The following is a 15,695-nucleotide window of genomic DNA, read 5'->3' on the forward strand; positions in this document are numbered from 1 at the left end:
CAGTATTGATTAAGTTATGCATGACTATTTCACAGTAATCAAAGTCAAAAAGCCTTGATGTATAAACAAATCACTAAGGGTATACTTTTTTCTGAACGTCTTAACTACTGTTTGTGGCTATCAGGAGTACCAGATAAGAATACTTAATGGTTTGGGGCGCCTGGGTGGCTCAGTGGGTTAAGCCGCTGCCTTCGGCTCAGGTCATGATCTCAGGGTCCTGGGATCGAGTCCCGCATCGGGCTCTCTGCTCGGCAGGGAGCCTGCTTCCCCTTCTCTCTCTCTCTGCCTGCCTCTCTGTCTACTTGTGATCTCTCTCTGTCAAATAAATAAATAAAATCTTAAAAAAAAAAAAAAAGAATACTTAATGGTTTGCTTGTGATTTGGAATAATAGTAACAAGTGGAGTCTGGTTTGGAGGGTTAGTTCATTCAAGTTATATTAAGGCCTGGTGACTGGTTTCTGCCGCAGAACAGAGTACTTTTTGTTCATGTCTCCCCAAAAAAACACCTGTTCCGTTTGGCAGTGATAGATGAATATCAACAAATTCTTACTACTCTTTGTTTTCCCTTTTCCAAACTCCAAACCGATCGTTCCCCATTTGGTTTTTTGTTTGTTTTTTTCCATCCTCCATTTAACACAAACTCTTTTTCAAGCAATTTATAATATTTATGATTTTATTTCTAATCTTTCCAAGGGAGGGCTTGATCAAATCTAAAGAAGCTGCTCTTACAAACTGCTACATTAAAATACAGGGCATTTCTAAGCAGGGCAGGGAAGACTTGTAAATTGTGGTCACTTTAATCAGTACCTTTGTTTAAACATGAATCCCTGGATTATTAATTTACAGTTCTCACAGGTGTCGGCGATCACCTAATTTCACTCCCATTTTCATTAAAAAAAAAAAAACGCAAAGTAAAGCTCAGCAAGATCGAATAATTTAAAATTACTTGGTTAGATCAAGGATTATTAGATCTCTGGTTTTTAACTCTTTATCTCGTTCCTTATACTTCGAGACCGAGTTGGAAATATTAAAGTAAAAACCACTCGCGCATAGGGAGCCTATCTGTCCATCCTTTTAGAAATCTTGTGAATCATTCCTTATATTAAATCCGCGAGAACTGCTGCTTCAGCTCTTGCCACAGTAACCGTGAGTTTACAGTAAACAGCGGCGACAGATTTCTTGAGTTCGGTGAGTACTTGAACTGACCTCGACCAGTTCTGCCTCAGCTCATTAAGGGTGAAATTTCACTGTCAGCCGCGTTTCTGAGGCCTTTCCAAGGTGCCCACTGATTCATTTAAGTCGGGGTCGCAAGAACGTTCAGTGCAGCCCTCACAGTGGGCGTCGCAAAGAAAATGGTCTCTGGCATCCGGAAACGTGTGAGATGCCGAGAAGCCTAGAGGGCTTTTCTGCAACCTTTAAGTACAAGAGAGAAAAGTGGGGTTTTATTCAGGCACGGGAAAGAAATGAATTCGTAAATGAATACCGAGAGGTCTACGTGGGGGAGGGGAAAAAAACGCCAGAAGAAAGAGAAAGGCCTTTTTCTCCGGTGACAAGCGGTCATAAGGCGTTCTCCAGACGTGGGCGCTCACCATTCGCTGAGTCCGACCTGACGTCACCGCAGCCGCCCGGGCGCGAACGGCGGAAAGGGCGGCACCGCACTGGAAGTTGGCGAGGCGCGCGCGCTCCCGCGCTCCGGCCCGCCCCCGCTCCCTGCCGGCCAACCCGCTCGTCCATTCTCTTTTCGCGCCCAGTTGGCCACGCCCCCTTCCCAACTCGCCCCTCCCCCACCAGCACGGCGGCGCGCGGAAAGCGCGTCACGTGATGACTAGCCCCGCCTCTTCCTCTCGGTCCCATATTGAACTCGAGTTGGAAGAGGCGAGTCCGGTCTCAAAATGGAGGTAAAACCGCCGCCCGGTCGCCCCCAGCCCGACTCCGGCCGTCGCCGCCGCCGCCGGGGGGAGGAGGTATTAGGGGGAGAGTGGGGGGTTGATGGGTAGTGGCCGGCATGGGGGACCTAGCTCGGTGGGAGTGGGGAGGCCGGGTGGACCGGATCGGCCGTCCCGCGCTCTGCGTTGAGACGGGCGGTGGGGGGGGGAGGGGAGCGGGCCTCAGAGGCCGCCTTGGGGCCCCTCGCCTTCCTCGCCTTCTCCTTCGGCTGCACAAGTGGCCCTTCGGAGGCTCTGCGTGGTTGGGGAGACCTGCGGAGGGGACTCGGCCCGCCAGCCGCGCGGCCTCGGATTCGAGGCCGAGGGCGGCATGGCGGGCCCCGGCGGGAGCGGTTGGGAGGAGGCGGTGGGGGAGGGGAGGGGACGAGCAGTCACATCCGGGCGAGCGAGCAGGCGGGCGGCGGCTACATTGACATTGATCCGCTGCCGCGTTACGAAATGGCGCATTGGGCCGCAATGGCCGCCGCCTCGCTCCGCCGCCCGGAAAGAGAGCGCGGGATTGGAAGGAAGCGGGAGGAGGCGGCCCGGCAGAAAATGCCACAAATGGCTTCGGATCTTGCGGCCTACTGCTTTCGCTGAAGTTAATGCCGGCGCGTTTCTAGTCCTTGTAGATCTCTAAGGCGACGAGAATTTTAATTATCCTGTTTTTTTCTTCTCAGTACCCAGTTTGCTGCCTTAAAATACTTCTGATTTGCCATTCTTGCTAAACTGTTTAGAATTACACGTATCTTCGCGTCGTGTGGGTCGGCTCTGGTTGTAGTTTCTTGGATTTTTGTTTGAGAGGACTGCAACCACAGTTGAATTTTTCATGTTAGAGATAATTTTATGTGGGTTATAATTGTATTCTGTCATCTCTGTGTTCTATCGATTAATTACAACTAACCAAGATTTGAAAAGATGAGACCAAGTGAACTGATGCTTTAGGCTATTAATCATTTAACATTTTTTTCTAGCATGTGACAGTGTTTTCATATTAAATGCCTTAACATCTCTACTTTGGAAGACACACGAAGACATTAGAATGTAAATGTGAGCCCCTTTATTTAAGGACTTTGGATGAACTATACTTAATGCATGCATTAAATGGCACTTAATTTACTGAGGAGCTAATTCAGTTACAAAACAATTCAGGCCATATCTTAATTTTTAAAAATCTGTTTCTCTTGTGCTCCATTATTGTCAAAAAGCATATACTATATTTAATATAAGTGCAGCTTGCCCTTTTTGTGACCGTATATTTTTGAAATTTTTGCCGTGTGATACAAGTGCAAATAGGTAACTTTACAGTATATACCTTAAAACAAGTTGGTTACAGAAAGCTATCAAGATACTGGTCGGTGTCTTTTTGTAATTTTTGGGGGGTGGGGGAAGAGTGCTGGTTTAGCCTTGAATTGAGGAATACCTGTTTTAACCTTGATATGCTTGAAAGTGATGGATTTTTTAAAAATTGGCTGCTCAGAATCTTTAAGTTACATACTTCAGTTTTGTGGTTTAACATTAAATGTTTGAAGTGTAGACTGATGAGGAAAGACATGAAAAATGGTATGGATAGAACACTACTTTTACAGCAGCTTGTTTTCTTACTTAAAGAGTAGTTTGTCAGTAGCAACTTCTAAAATAATTTGTCCCCAGACACTTTAGTTGTAGTCCAAAGTTAAGGGACTTTTGATTGTGGAATTTTCTTGGACTTAAATGTAGTTGGAGTGATACTGGCATTTGTAAGGCTATGTAGATTTTTTTTGGTATTTGGGTACCTTTCATCAGTTGGTGTGTGGTCTTACTCCAGTTTTTAATTGGACAGTGTTAATGGTGCAGGAATCTGATACTGAGTTTATTAAATATTTGTAGCAGATTAAGGACTTGTGCATCTCTGCAATTCACCTGGTAAAAGAAATAATTAAAATGTATTTGTTTCCTCAGGGCCATGATCCAAAGGAACCAGAGCAGTTGCGAAAACTGTTTATTGGTGGTTTGAGCTTTGAAACTACAGATGATAGTTTAAGAGAACATTTTGAAAAATGGGGTACTCTTACAGATTGTGTGGTGAGTTACTAAAGGAACAAAAAAGGTTGTTAAGGGGTGTAGGGCCTGTACAGATGTATTTCAGTACTTTAAAATTTTGTTTTATAGGTGATGAGAGACCCCCAAACAAAACGTTCCAGGGGTTTTGGTTTTGTGACTTACTCTTGTGTTGAAGAGGTGGATGCAGCAATGTGTGCCCGACCACACAAGGTTGATGGGCGTGTAGTGGAACCAAAGAGAGCTGTTTCTAGAGAGGTATTTTCATAATATTATGCTGTGTAATATGTGAGATAGTTGGAGAATTGGTTTTTGACTAATTTTTTAATCTGTAGGATTCTGTAAAGCCTGGTGCCCATCTAACAGTGAAGAAAATTTTTGTTGGTGGTATTAAAGAAGATACAGAAGAGTATAATTTGAGAGACTACTTTGAAAAGTATGGCAAGATTGAAACCATAGAAGTTATGGAAGACAGGCAGAGTGGAAAAAAGAGAGGATTTGCTTTTGTAACTTTTGATGATCATGATACAGTTGATAAAATTGTTGGTAAGTAGAAACTTCCTGGAACTTGAATGAGAATACAGAAAAGGTCCCTTTGTGCTATGTTAGATTTGCCAAATTGCGTTATCATTTTGTATTGCATTTAGTAGCCTATAAAGCATTTGGTTCAGTTTTCATAAATGACATTCTGCAACACTCCCTCATCCTTGAAGTGACTACTTTCTTGATATTTAATAAGTTACGTGATGATGTGTTTTTCCAAACATCAAATAACTTCTGTTTGTTTGTTTGATTAAAAAAATTTTTAGTTCAGAAATACCACACTATTAATGGGCATAATTGTGAAGTGAAAAAGGCCCTTTCTAAACAAGAAATGCAGTCTGCTGGATCACAAAGAGGTGAGTAGTACAATATATACACATAGAATAGGTATGAGTGGCATTTGTGAGGTTTTTAAAGCTCTTCCTTTCCCTTGTTTAAAGGTCGTGGAGGTGGATCTGGCAACTTCATGGGTCGTGGAGGAAACTTTGGAGGTGGTGGTAACTTTGGCCGTGGTGGAAACTTTGGTGGAAGAGGTAAGAGGGTGATCTAAGCTTGTGTCTACCTGAAGTTTATTGGTAAGTTGTATGTTTGTTTTTAATTCATACTTTGTTTTTCCTCAGGAGGCTATGGTGGTGGTGGTGGTGGCAGCAGAGGTAGTTACGGAGGAGGTGATGGTGGATATAATGGATTTGGAGGTGATGGTAAGTTTTTAATGGGTATTTGATATTTTGATTTTGTTTCTATACTTCATGGAAAGTTACATACTTGTTTATATTTTTAACTTCAGTTATAATTTGCATGGCTTGACTACATTAAAGTAGACTTTTCCCCCTTAAACTTGTAACATTAACTAGTTCCTTTTTTGGCCAGTAGCATTTATTGTACTAGCATTTGAGCTGAATTGTGTCTTGGGAGATAGTTTACTATTTATTAGTGAACTTAAATTTAAAGAAACTAAAATAATTTTTTTTTTTGGATACTTAAGCATTCGTCTTAAACTCCGTCCTCTCTAGGCCTTGCTGCTGCCGCTGTTGCTGCTGCTTGGGACTGCACAGGCAGGGGAGGTGGGGAAAGGGAGAGGGAGGAGGAGAAGCAGTTCCCCACTGAGCAGCGAGCCCGATGTAAGCCTCAGTCCCAGGACCCTGGGATCATGACCTGACTGGAAGGCAGCCACTTAACGGAGTTAGTCACCCAGGTGCCCCTAGCCCAGGTTTTTGATGCTCTGTTAATGAGGTGTTAACTAGTCTTGAGTATTAAGTCATTGGTTTATTTCCAAGTTGATCAATTGTAATATAAATTAGAGTTCAGTAACTTGACTTCACACATTGATGTTTTTGTGTGACTTCCATTTTTCTTAAGGTGGCAACTATGGTGGTGGTCCTGGTTACAGTAGTAGAGGAGGCTATGGTGGTGGACCAGGATATGGAAACCAAGGAGGTGGATATGGAGGTGGTGGTGGAGGATACGATGGTTACAATGAAGGAGGAAATTTTGGAGGTGGTAAGCTTTCACTTGTTTTAAATGTTCAAGATGTTTATAGTTCATAACATATTTCAAAATGTGTTAAAATGAAACATTTGGTCAAATAGTAATACTAGAAAATACTAAAAAGATGAATGATAAAACTGAATTTTTTTGTTTTGCTGGCTGTTTAGCAAATTGGTAAAATATGAATGTACTTTTTATGGTCATACATTTTTATGTAATTTTTAAACATCTTTCTAATTTTTCAACATTTTTATGTAATTGAAATGGATGTTTCTCAGTAATGTATTTATTGCTAGAATTTTGATTCTGTGCACTTTTAAATTGGACAAATGGGAACAGCAAATTGAATGTGCAGACACATTGAAATGAATAGAGTGTGGTCTGGAGTTCAGGGGACAGAAGTACTTGGAATTTTAATGTCCTAGGTACATTTTATTTAAAAAAAAATTTTTTTAAAGATTTTATTTATGTACTTGACAGATCACAAGTAGGCAGAGAGGCAGGCAGAGAGAGGAAGGGAAGCAGGCTCCTTGCTGAGCAGAGAGCCCGATGTGGGGCTCGATCCCAGGACCCCGAGATCATGAGCTGAGCTGAAGGCAGAGGCTTTAACTCACTGAGCCACCCAGGTGTCCCCCCCCTAGGTACATTTATCTTTAAGCTATATGCCCAACATGGGGATTGAACTCATGACCCCCAAATCAAGAGTTGCATGCTCTACCCACTGAGTCAGCCAGGCACCCCTAGAAAAATTTTTTTTAACAGCCAATTTAGAATACCTTCTTTGTCACTGACTGAAAAGTTGTGCTAGTCCAAATTATAGCAGGTCAAGTATAGTTGATGATAGTGGTATGAAGGCAAGAATGTGTGCTAGGGTGTTGGCATCTGATGTGGACGAAAGATGGCACCTATCTGTATACATGCTTTTCCTGGACCATCTTCACTTTTTATATCCTCTCTTCCTACTTAATGCCTGAGGTCTGCTAGTGGCCCTCTTGTGGAGTCGGTACCTCTGTATATGATTTTCAAAGGGTCGCCTTGTAATAGAGTGATGTCATGATTGTGGAAAGATAATCAGTATATTGAAAAGAAGAAAATAATTGTGCAAGTTAACCACAATAAAACTTTTGTAATTTCAGGTAACTATGGTGGTGGTGGGAACTATAATGATTTTGGAAATTATAGTGGACAACAGCAATCAAATTATGGACCCATGAAGGGTGGCAGTTTTGGTGGAAGAAGCTCGGGCAGTCCCTATGGTGGTAAGTACTTTTCTTCCACTCCCCACCCCCTACCCCTTTTGGTTAAAAATTTTTATAGATTTCTTAATTAAAGACTTCAAATACATTTTTTTAAAAACCTGTGTATTTCTAGGTGGTTATGGCTCTGGTGGTGGAAGTGGTGGATATGGTAGCAGAAGGTTCTAAAAAATTTTCAGAAGAAAAGGGTAGGTATCTTTAAAATTTTATCATGATGATAAAGAATATGTGGAACTGTTCACTGAGTGTAATAATTTTTTTATCCTGTATTATTCAACAGGCTACAGTTCTTAGCAGGAGAGAGAGCGAGGATTTGTCAGGAAAGCTGCAGGTTACTTTGAGACAGTCGTCCCAAATGCATTAGAGGAACTGTAAAAATCTGCCACAGAAGGAACGATGATCCATAGTCAGAAAAGTTACTGCAGCTTAAACAGGAAACCCTTCTTGTTCAGGACTGTCATAGCCACAGTTTGCAAAAAGTGCAGCTATTGATTAATGCAATGTAGTGTCAATTAGATGTACATTCCTGAGGTCTTTTATCTGTTGTAGCTTTGTCTTTTTCTTTTTCTTTTCATTACATCAGGTATATTGCCCTGTAAATTGTGGTAGTGGTACCAGGAATAAAAAATTAAGGAATTTTTAACTTTTCAATATTTGTGTAGTTCAGTTTTTCTACATTTTAGTACAGAAACTTTAACAAAATGCAGTTTTGAAGGTGTTTCCTTGTGAGTTAACAAGTAAAGAAGATCATTGTTAATTACTATTTTGTATGAATTTTGCTAAAGTTAACTGTAAAGAAACACCTGCTGACTTGCAGTTTAAGGGGAATCTATTCTCCGCATTTCCAAACCATGAAATGAATGGGCTCTGACATGTGGAGAGAATAGATAATTTGTATGTTTGCAATGTGTGTTTTAGATAAATAGAATTGGGTATTTAAATTAGCATACTTGTGAATTTAATAGCATTAAGATTCAAATGAAAAAAAATCTCAAAATTCCTATTTGGTTTTTGTGCATTTTCTTTCAAAATGTAATTATATGATTTTAGTGTGTTAGTTTTGCTAAGAGTCCTAGCCATGTTTAGAACATCTCCATTCTACATTTCACCTTGGTCACATGTGAACTGCCATAGTTTTATTTGGATGTAAAGAATGTCTACTGCCCTTTGTTTAAATTCTGGAAAGGGGCAGTGGATGTTTTCCCTTTCACTTAAAAACCATTCTTAAAAATTTAAAAATACAGGACCACTAAGCGTGCTGTGTCTGAGCAAATTAGTGGCTCCCATTTTTTTTTTTTTTTCTTCCCGTTTTCAAAGCACAAGAGGCCCATAAATCTTCAGTTATTTTCCTTGGTTTAATATATATATTTTTTTGATACAAGCTTTCAGAAGCAAGAGAATAAAAATCATGCATTGTTGAACCCTTAACTGGCTGGCATGCTTTCCTGTTTGTACCCTCTCTATTGGATAAAACCAAGGACAGTCTAGATAAAATCCTAAATGACTTCACTGCAGTAGAAGTGTAGCACAGTTGCTTAGTACAAGCTTCTCACTTTCCCACAGAACTGAATTCAAAGTTGAATAGTCTGAGTTCTTGCTCACTTAAAATCCAAAAGAACACACTGTTACTCCATGTGTATGCTTGAACCTGAATCGTGTTGGTATGAGTTATCAGTTTGGTTTGGAAGACCTTGGTTGAGAAGAGTTTCAGATAAGGTCATATATAAACACCAATGTCTACTGTTTTGCGCCAGCTAGTGCTTACAATTTCATTCGAGCCCTAAGTTATGTGCTCTGCTGTTCTCTTTCTTTGGCAGTTGAACGTTGAATTCAAGATTATTTTTGTTTTCAGAAATACTAAGCAAAACAAGCAATAAAAAGGGGAATGGGGCGTGCTAGTGTTTGAATATGCTCTCTTGTTGCTCTAATTCTGTGCCTCTGTGCATTATTAATATTTGGATGCATGCAATGCCAGCATGGAAATCGGTCTTCACAGATACTGCAGTTTTCCAGAAAACACTCACAAACCAATAAATGTAACAGACAACATTCCATTTGTTAATGGACATATGTGAATAAGCAGCGTAGAAAATAGGCTAATATTAGAAAATGGTTAAGTCTTTAACAACTTCAAATGTGGTTATATAAATGGACACTGTCAATGTTCATAACTTAAACCTGGGTACCTGGTCAAAGTACTGCTTGGGAAACATTTTATTAAAATTGAGCTAAATTGTCTCAAGTTCTTTTATTCATATAATAAAGGTTGAAGGAATGGGGGAGATTAACATTTCCTGTTTCTATGTTTGTGAAATTGTTTGACACAACCTTGACAGTATCCTTTAATGGCATATGAGGTTAATTGTATTGTTTAACAACCTTTTTATGTTCTGGAACTAGTTTAATAGTGAAAATATTTTCAGTAAGTTGATGTTTGCAACCTATAAGCAGGTGAAATCTGTGTATGTGACCTGTTTATAAGTTGTATTAGCTTAGTTCTTGTGAACAGTGTGGAAAAGTAAGCCATGAGGAGAGCGATTTAACCAGCTTTAAAGGACCTAAGGTGTGCATTTTAAGCACAGTCTGGATCAAAGGAGACTCACTAAGACAGGACTTCAGCAGCCTTTTGAGTATGGACAAGTCAGCATAAATAAAGAATGACAAGGCAGCAGCAAGAGCTTCAACTACAGAGAAGTGAAGGCATAAGATACTATGGTGATAGTGAGCAACTTTCCAAAAGCTAGTTAAATCTGCTTATTACAACTGAAATATCGAAGAAAGTCTAGCAGGAAGGAGCTCTTCGCCTATTGGAACATCAATGAGAGATAGTTGCCACAGTCACTAGGTCTAGCATTTAGACCTGCAAGGAAGGGCAATAAGCATTAGGTAAGGCTTGAATTTGAATTTTTTCACTAATTAAAGAGTAATTTTTTGTAAAGCAAGGTAAGAGTAATCTTTTTGATTTGCAGGTTGAATGAGAACCCTTCTTGCCTAAATGAGGAATGTCTTTCCTACCATCTTAAATACGAAGGTTTCTGGCTGGGTAAGGTTTGTAGCTCACAGTAAAAGCTGATGACACCATTTGTTTCCCTACAAATACATATTACATATTTTCAAACCATTAGGTACACTGGCAAAATTATTCAGCTGATAACTTCGAGAACCACATCCAACACATTTTAAAACAATTTTAGGCCCTGGCAACAACCATGGGTATCTTGAGTCAGATACGGCTCCATGTATACGATTTATTCTTGGTGTCTTTAGGATAAAGTTAGTTTTTGTATAAGAGGAGTAAGGTAATAAGCAGGACACTTGCAACAGAAGCATTAAGCTGCCGATCCTCATTCTTTGAAAAACACCTTAGAATGAACTTCCAAAACTGCCAGGTGATACAGATAGAAAAATGGTCTTCATTCAAGTGGCCTCAAATTCTCTTGCATGTAAATTCAGGGAATTACTTGAATAGGGTACATTTTTGGTTCTTTTTAACCAGTTAGCCAGAAGTAGTAGGGGCCTAATTATGCTATTCCCTTTTTAAAAGATTTCCCAAAGAACAATTAAAATATTCCTTAGTTCGTATTCGTATCAGTTGGTGATTATTCATAAGGGCTATTGCTGCCCCAAAAGGGCTTATTAAAAGTTGAGATTTGAGGGGTTCCTGGCTGGCTCAGTTGGTAGAGTTGAGCATGCAGCTCTTGCTTGGGTTTTTGAGTTCAAGCCCTGTTTGGGGAAGGTTTAAAGCAGTTTCTAAATTACAAAGTTCATACGTAGTAGATTTAGTTCGTCAGTTTATTCTTGGAAAATGACTGGTTGGCTCTGTTTCTGTACCTAAATCAGGATTGAATTTCTACACAGAAGTGTTGAAGAAGGTAATAGCATTTTGATAATAAATTTTCTTTTCTAAGTGGTTGTAGTGTGACATTAAGATAGGAAACATTTTTTCAAAAGGCATTGTTCTTCACAGTCCATCTCATTTCTTACAAAATAAATTGATTTTATTTAAATGTAGTTCCATTGTCCTTCCTGAAAATGTGCTCATCAGTCATAGTACCAGTAAAAAAAAAAAAAAAAAAAAAAAAAAGTTCTAAGGAGGGGGAAATGGTTGAGAAAAACATTTCAATCGATCTTGTCAAGCCATCTCACATGTTACTGCTTCCCACGCTACATTTTTAAAAAAATAACCTGATACACACTGAAATCTTGAAGAAAATTGGGTAATACAGATCATTTAAAGATCTGAACAACTGAAATAAGCTTGTTTCTTAAGAGTTCCACTATGTAAATTACAACTCGAAACATTTCTAGTTATGGACAGTCTCTCGAAGTTCCAGTAATTGATGTCGCAAGTAGTTGAATGATTCGCAAGTTAATGCAGAGGTGATGTAAGGATTGTTAGCCTATATAATATTCAAGATTACTTTTAAATTCAATGTTTTATCCTGATTTTTAAGACTTAAGAGGTGGTCTGTAATGGATTCAAATGTTTCATTTGTAGTATAATGAGATGTTTACAGAAAGATAACTTTTTCATTAAAATATTTTTAGAAATGTGTGTGTTGTTTTGTTGCTTCACAGTGTTGTGATTTAAACACTTAGGTGAATATTACATTAGTAAAATAACAGGAAACTTGGAATGATCCTTTATATAGTGGTTAAAGATAATGGATTCTATTCAGTGGAAAATAAATACATGACACTAGAAATACATGTTAGAAGAATAAACCAAAAGCATATTACTTAAGGATGTAAGTCTTGAATACCAATAGGTGAGATGTTGGGGTGATGAGGAATCTGAGCTTTTGGGGAAAAAATACAAAGTTATGGATACTCGGGAAGAGAGATGGGGACAGGGTTTCAGATGTTGGATGAATTCCCCTCCCCACCCCTATCCAAGGCAGTGGATTGCTTGAGTCTACTGTGGTGTGATGGGCTGGGAGGAAAAAGCATGAAATTTTGTCAGACCGCAGTGGTGCATTGATAAGAGCAAAGTAATCAATTGTAAGGTAGGGCTTTGAGAATTGTGACTTTTAGGAAAACTTCATAGCACAAGTATTTAGATTCTTAGTGTTAATAACAGCATATTAAATGCAGATGAAGCTTTGTGAGGAATTTGAGCTGTTAGGATTGCAACACATTTTGATAACGCAATACATGCAGTGGTTTTGAATTTTGCAGCTTTAAGTACCTTATAGTCCTGTTTTAATATTTGACTTCCAAAGTAACTCAGCAAGGGTGAATTTAATTTCTACCAAAATGAGTAAATTTGTTTTTCAGAATGAAAATGATATTCAGGTAACAAAACATTGGAATCTTCCATATGTTCATAGACTAACTAAATCTTGGAGATGAGTGTTTTGCAAAAACTGGACCTATGTTATAGTTGATTTAAATTAGGATTGTATAGAAGGTACCAAGGATTGGGAAGGGGTTAAGATTAATAGGTAAAATGTGCCATTTTTGCTTAGATTTTTTTCAAAGACAGTAATGGCAGGTTGCATTGAACTGCCTTTCAAGCAATAAAGGTTAAGTGAACACCATACTGAAAGCTAGTTAGGAAATAGGAATTTGCCCAAGATGCTCAACTTGAACAATTTATTGATAAATTTAGATACTTGAACAATTTATTGGTAAATTTAGATAAAGTTAAGTACGAGGGTGTTGGCAGCCTTAAGATATGAAATGGTAAAGTGTCACCTAATCCATGTATATAGCCATTATAATTGTTACAAGGGCCTATAATCACAAGGGCATTACACTTGACGTTAAAATACATCGTTAGTCTGTGCATTGTTGACAGAAATGTTGAATAAGTTTTTCTTCAAAATACCTAGGAAAAGAACTGATAGGTGCTCTATTTGGATTTAATCTCATTTGTCTCCTCTTACATCCTTAATAGGTTGGAAAATTCAGTTAGGTTTTAGTTTCTTAGAATCAAGTTTAACAGTAAAATACTTAAATACAGAAGTTGTGAGCTTTGGCAAGTTTACTTGGGGTTTCTTTTTTATGCATGCTACACTTAGGCAGTTAGGTGATGCCAACAGACCCCTAGGAATGGTGGTTTTATATACATTAAATATGTAGAATTAAGCATTACATTGAGAATAGTAATCAAGGGACACCCGGGTAGCTCGGTTGGGCACGGTCCCAGCACACTGGGATCATGACCCTAGTGGAAGACAGATGCTTGACCTTGACTGAGCCACCCAGGGGGGTCCCTGTTATGCCAATGTCTTAAAGAGGTTTTTTTCCTCCACATAGAGTGAAAGTTTTTGAGATCTTTAAATTTTTCTCCAGCTCTCAAAAAGTATAAAATGCACCTGAAAACTGAACCTGTCCTGGTAAGTATTTTTAAAATAGGAATGAGAATTATTTTGCGTATGTTTTGAGGCTGAAAAACAAGTATGGTATGAGAAGTACAAGTTGAGCAGCCACCCCTTCCCTAAAAATCCTGGCCTTAAGAAATCTCAGCAAGAAGATGTTTCTTGGCATAACAAATGCAGTATCTTTCAGCTAAGGTTTCTAAGAACGCTTGATGTATGTCAGTGTAAAAGGCATAGGTACAGATTTTAAAACGAGTCTAATTTCAACAATTGGATTGCCAAACAATCTGAGGACACTAAAAAGTCCAGGTGGACTCAAGTCCAGATGAGGAGATGAAAACTTGGCTTCATTTTGTCATGAGGTTAGGATTTGCTGTATTTAAAATTGGGGTTTCGAACTCTGCATAGTATGTTTAGTAGTTCAAAGTCAGTTTTTCAGGTACTGTAAAGAACTATGGTTACAGAATGAACTGCTCTCCAGCTAGAAGTCTGTGGCAGTCTGCCTGGCAGTGCTTTTCACTCCTGTTAAGTGCCAGCCCGTTCCAGGTGTTCCAGGTGGGGCTGCTGGTTTTGGACTCATGCCATGTCCCCAACATGCTCACACACCTATCATTTTGTCTGAGGGTGGGGCACATTTGTCAAGATCCCAAGATTTATTTGAGTTTGGAAAAAAATGAGGTCTCCAGGATCTCAACACCACCACTTACAGGAGATAATTGACTGCAGGAGGAGGACCGGGGCAGAATCTGAATATTAAGATACACCCATTAGTTCTTAAATTCACTTTCAACCCTGAGCTTTGACCTTTGAGTCAGATTCTCTAACTTGCTAATCTGACTTGTTTCTTTGACTAGCAGCTAAAAGGCATCCTAGTAAGGCTAATAAGGAAAATGAGAAAACACCCATTTGCAGAGTGCTTAATTTAGAGCTGGGCACAGTACTTTCTGTGTAGTAACTCAATACTTGCCCAACAGATGAGGAAGTGAGCCTGTGTGCTTTGAGTTACTGGAGGTCATTCCAGGAAGATGGTGGCAGCAAGCTCAGCCAATCTGGTTTTAGGGCCTGTGGACCTCTAAACTGTATCACTCCTAACGGATTAATAGGACTCAGTGAATAATCCACATGTACTTAATTCTAAATGTACCTAACTCTCAAGATGAATCTTGAGATTGAATTTCCCCACTCTAAAAACGTAAGACCGATTAGATGAAGAAACAGTGAATCAATGCTGAGTGATCTACTGGACAGACTGCAGATAGTTTTGTGGGGCCTTAACTTTGTCTTATTTTTATGTTTAATCTCTCAGTATGTCCTCATGTTTTTTTTTTTTTTTAATATTTATTTGACAGAGATCAAAAGTAGGCAGAAAGGCAGGCAGAGAGAGAGGAAGGGAAGCAGGCTCCCTGCTGAGCAGAGAGCCCGATGTGGGGCTCGATCCCAGGACCCCAAGATCATGACCTGAGCTGAAGGCATAGGTTTAACCCACTGAGCCACCCAGGTGCCCCAATCTCTCAGTATGTCCTAAAGTGAATGGACTTTCCCACCTAGACTTCCCTTCTAACCAATCTTCATCTCGGGGCAACTCAGTTCTTAAAGATGTTCAGGTCCTTGGGTGCACCTTCACTCAACATCCATTCTGTCAGAAAATTCTTTACCTTTGAAACCTACCAAATCCAGTGCCTTCTCATTCCAGCTATCATCACCCTAGATCAAGACAAAACTATCCCTCCCATGTGAGTTATTTCAGAGCTTCCCCACATTCATCTAACTGCTCCCATCTTAATCCTCTAGACTATTTTCAACGCATAAGGCTAAGGAAACTTACACATAACACCCATAGCTCCCCATTTTGTAAAAGCCAAAGCCTTCATGAAGGTGTTAGGGGTTCTGTGTCACATTACACTATACCTGCCCTCTTTTTTCCCCCCTCCATTTTCAGCCATGTAGTCCTTTTTCTGTCCCAAATAGGCTTCAGAGCCTTTGGACTTTGGTGTCTTGTCTGCAGTCCTCTTTTTAGCTAATAGAATGGGTCTCCCTCACCTTCAGATGTTGCCATCTCAGTAAGGCTTTTCTTTGCAACCTTATTTATTCTAGCATGGGGGCAGAGGGAGAGGGAGGGA

The 15,695-nt window shown here is 39.6% G+C and overlaps 2 protein-coding genes across 7 annotated transcripts; one reads left to right on the forward strand and one right to left on the reverse strand.

Annotated features, from left to right (window-relative positions):
- The first annotated feature begins 1,840 nt into the window (after positions 1-1,840).
- Positions 1,841-11,807, forward strand: LOC111157124 (heterogeneous nuclear ribonucleoprotein A3). 6 transcript variants are annotated; one of them, XM_022518691.1, is made up of 11 exons: positions 1,841-1,898; positions 3,867-3,989; positions 4,077-4,223; positions 4,301-4,511; positions 4,775-4,864; positions 4,949-5,041; positions 5,129-5,209; positions 5,868-6,008; positions 7,133-7,255; positions 7,368-7,440; positions 7,533-11,807. In XM_022518691.1, the coding sequence occupies exons 1-10, from the start codon at positions 1,893-1,895 to the stop codon at positions 7,418-7,420; spliced, it is 1,068 nt and encodes a 355-aa protein (XP_022374399.1). In that variant the 5' UTR covers positions 1,841-1,892; the 3' UTR covers positions 7,421-7,440; positions 7,533-11,807. The 6 variants fall into 6 exon arrangements, with proteins under 6 accessions (XP_022374399.1, XP_022374482.1, XP_022374195.1 ...); XM_022518487.1 differs by having other exon boundaries at positions 1,851-1,964; positions 10,222-11,807; XM_022518615.1 differs by having other exon boundaries at positions 1,851-1,964; positions 5,868-6,005; positions 10,222-11,807.
- Positions 2,028-3,739, reverse strand: LOC111157449. The gene has a single exon (XM_022518893.1). It carries the CDS (start codon positions 2,391-2,393, stop codon positions 2,109-2,111), a length of 285 nt encoding a protein of 94 aa, XP_022374601.1. The 5' UTR covers positions 2,394-3,739; the 3' UTR covers positions 2,028-2,108.
- Positions 11,808-15,695: the final 3,888 nt, after the last annotated feature.

Source organism: Enhydra lutris, unplaced genomic scaffold (assembly GCF_002288905.1).
Source record: "Enhydra lutris kenyoni isolate GAN:26980312 unplaced genomic scaffold, ASM228890v2 scaffoldscaffold1, whole genome shotgun sequence".
NCBI lineage: Eukaryota > Metazoa > Chordata > Mammalia > Carnivora > Mustelidae > Enhydra > Enhydra lutris.

Bases quoted from the DNA above. Each gene is read 5' to 3' on its own strand.
- LOC111157124 (XM_022518487.1), top strand. From the start codon at position 1,893: ATGGAGGTAAAACCGCCGCCCGGTCGCCCCCAGCCCGACTCCGGCCGT. The intron at 4,512-4,774 runs GTAAGTAGAAAC...AAAAATTTTTAG, and splicing joins TACAGTTGATAAAATTGTTG to TTCAGAAATACCACACTATT. The intron at 6,009-7,132 runs GTAAGCTTTCAC...TTGTAATTTCAG, and splicing joins AGGAGGAAATTTTGGAGGTG to GTAACTATGGTGGTGGTGGG.
- LOC111157449 (XM_022518893.1), bottom strand. From the start codon at position 2,393: ATGCGCCATTTCGTAACGCGGCAGCGGATCAATGTCAATGTAGCCGCC.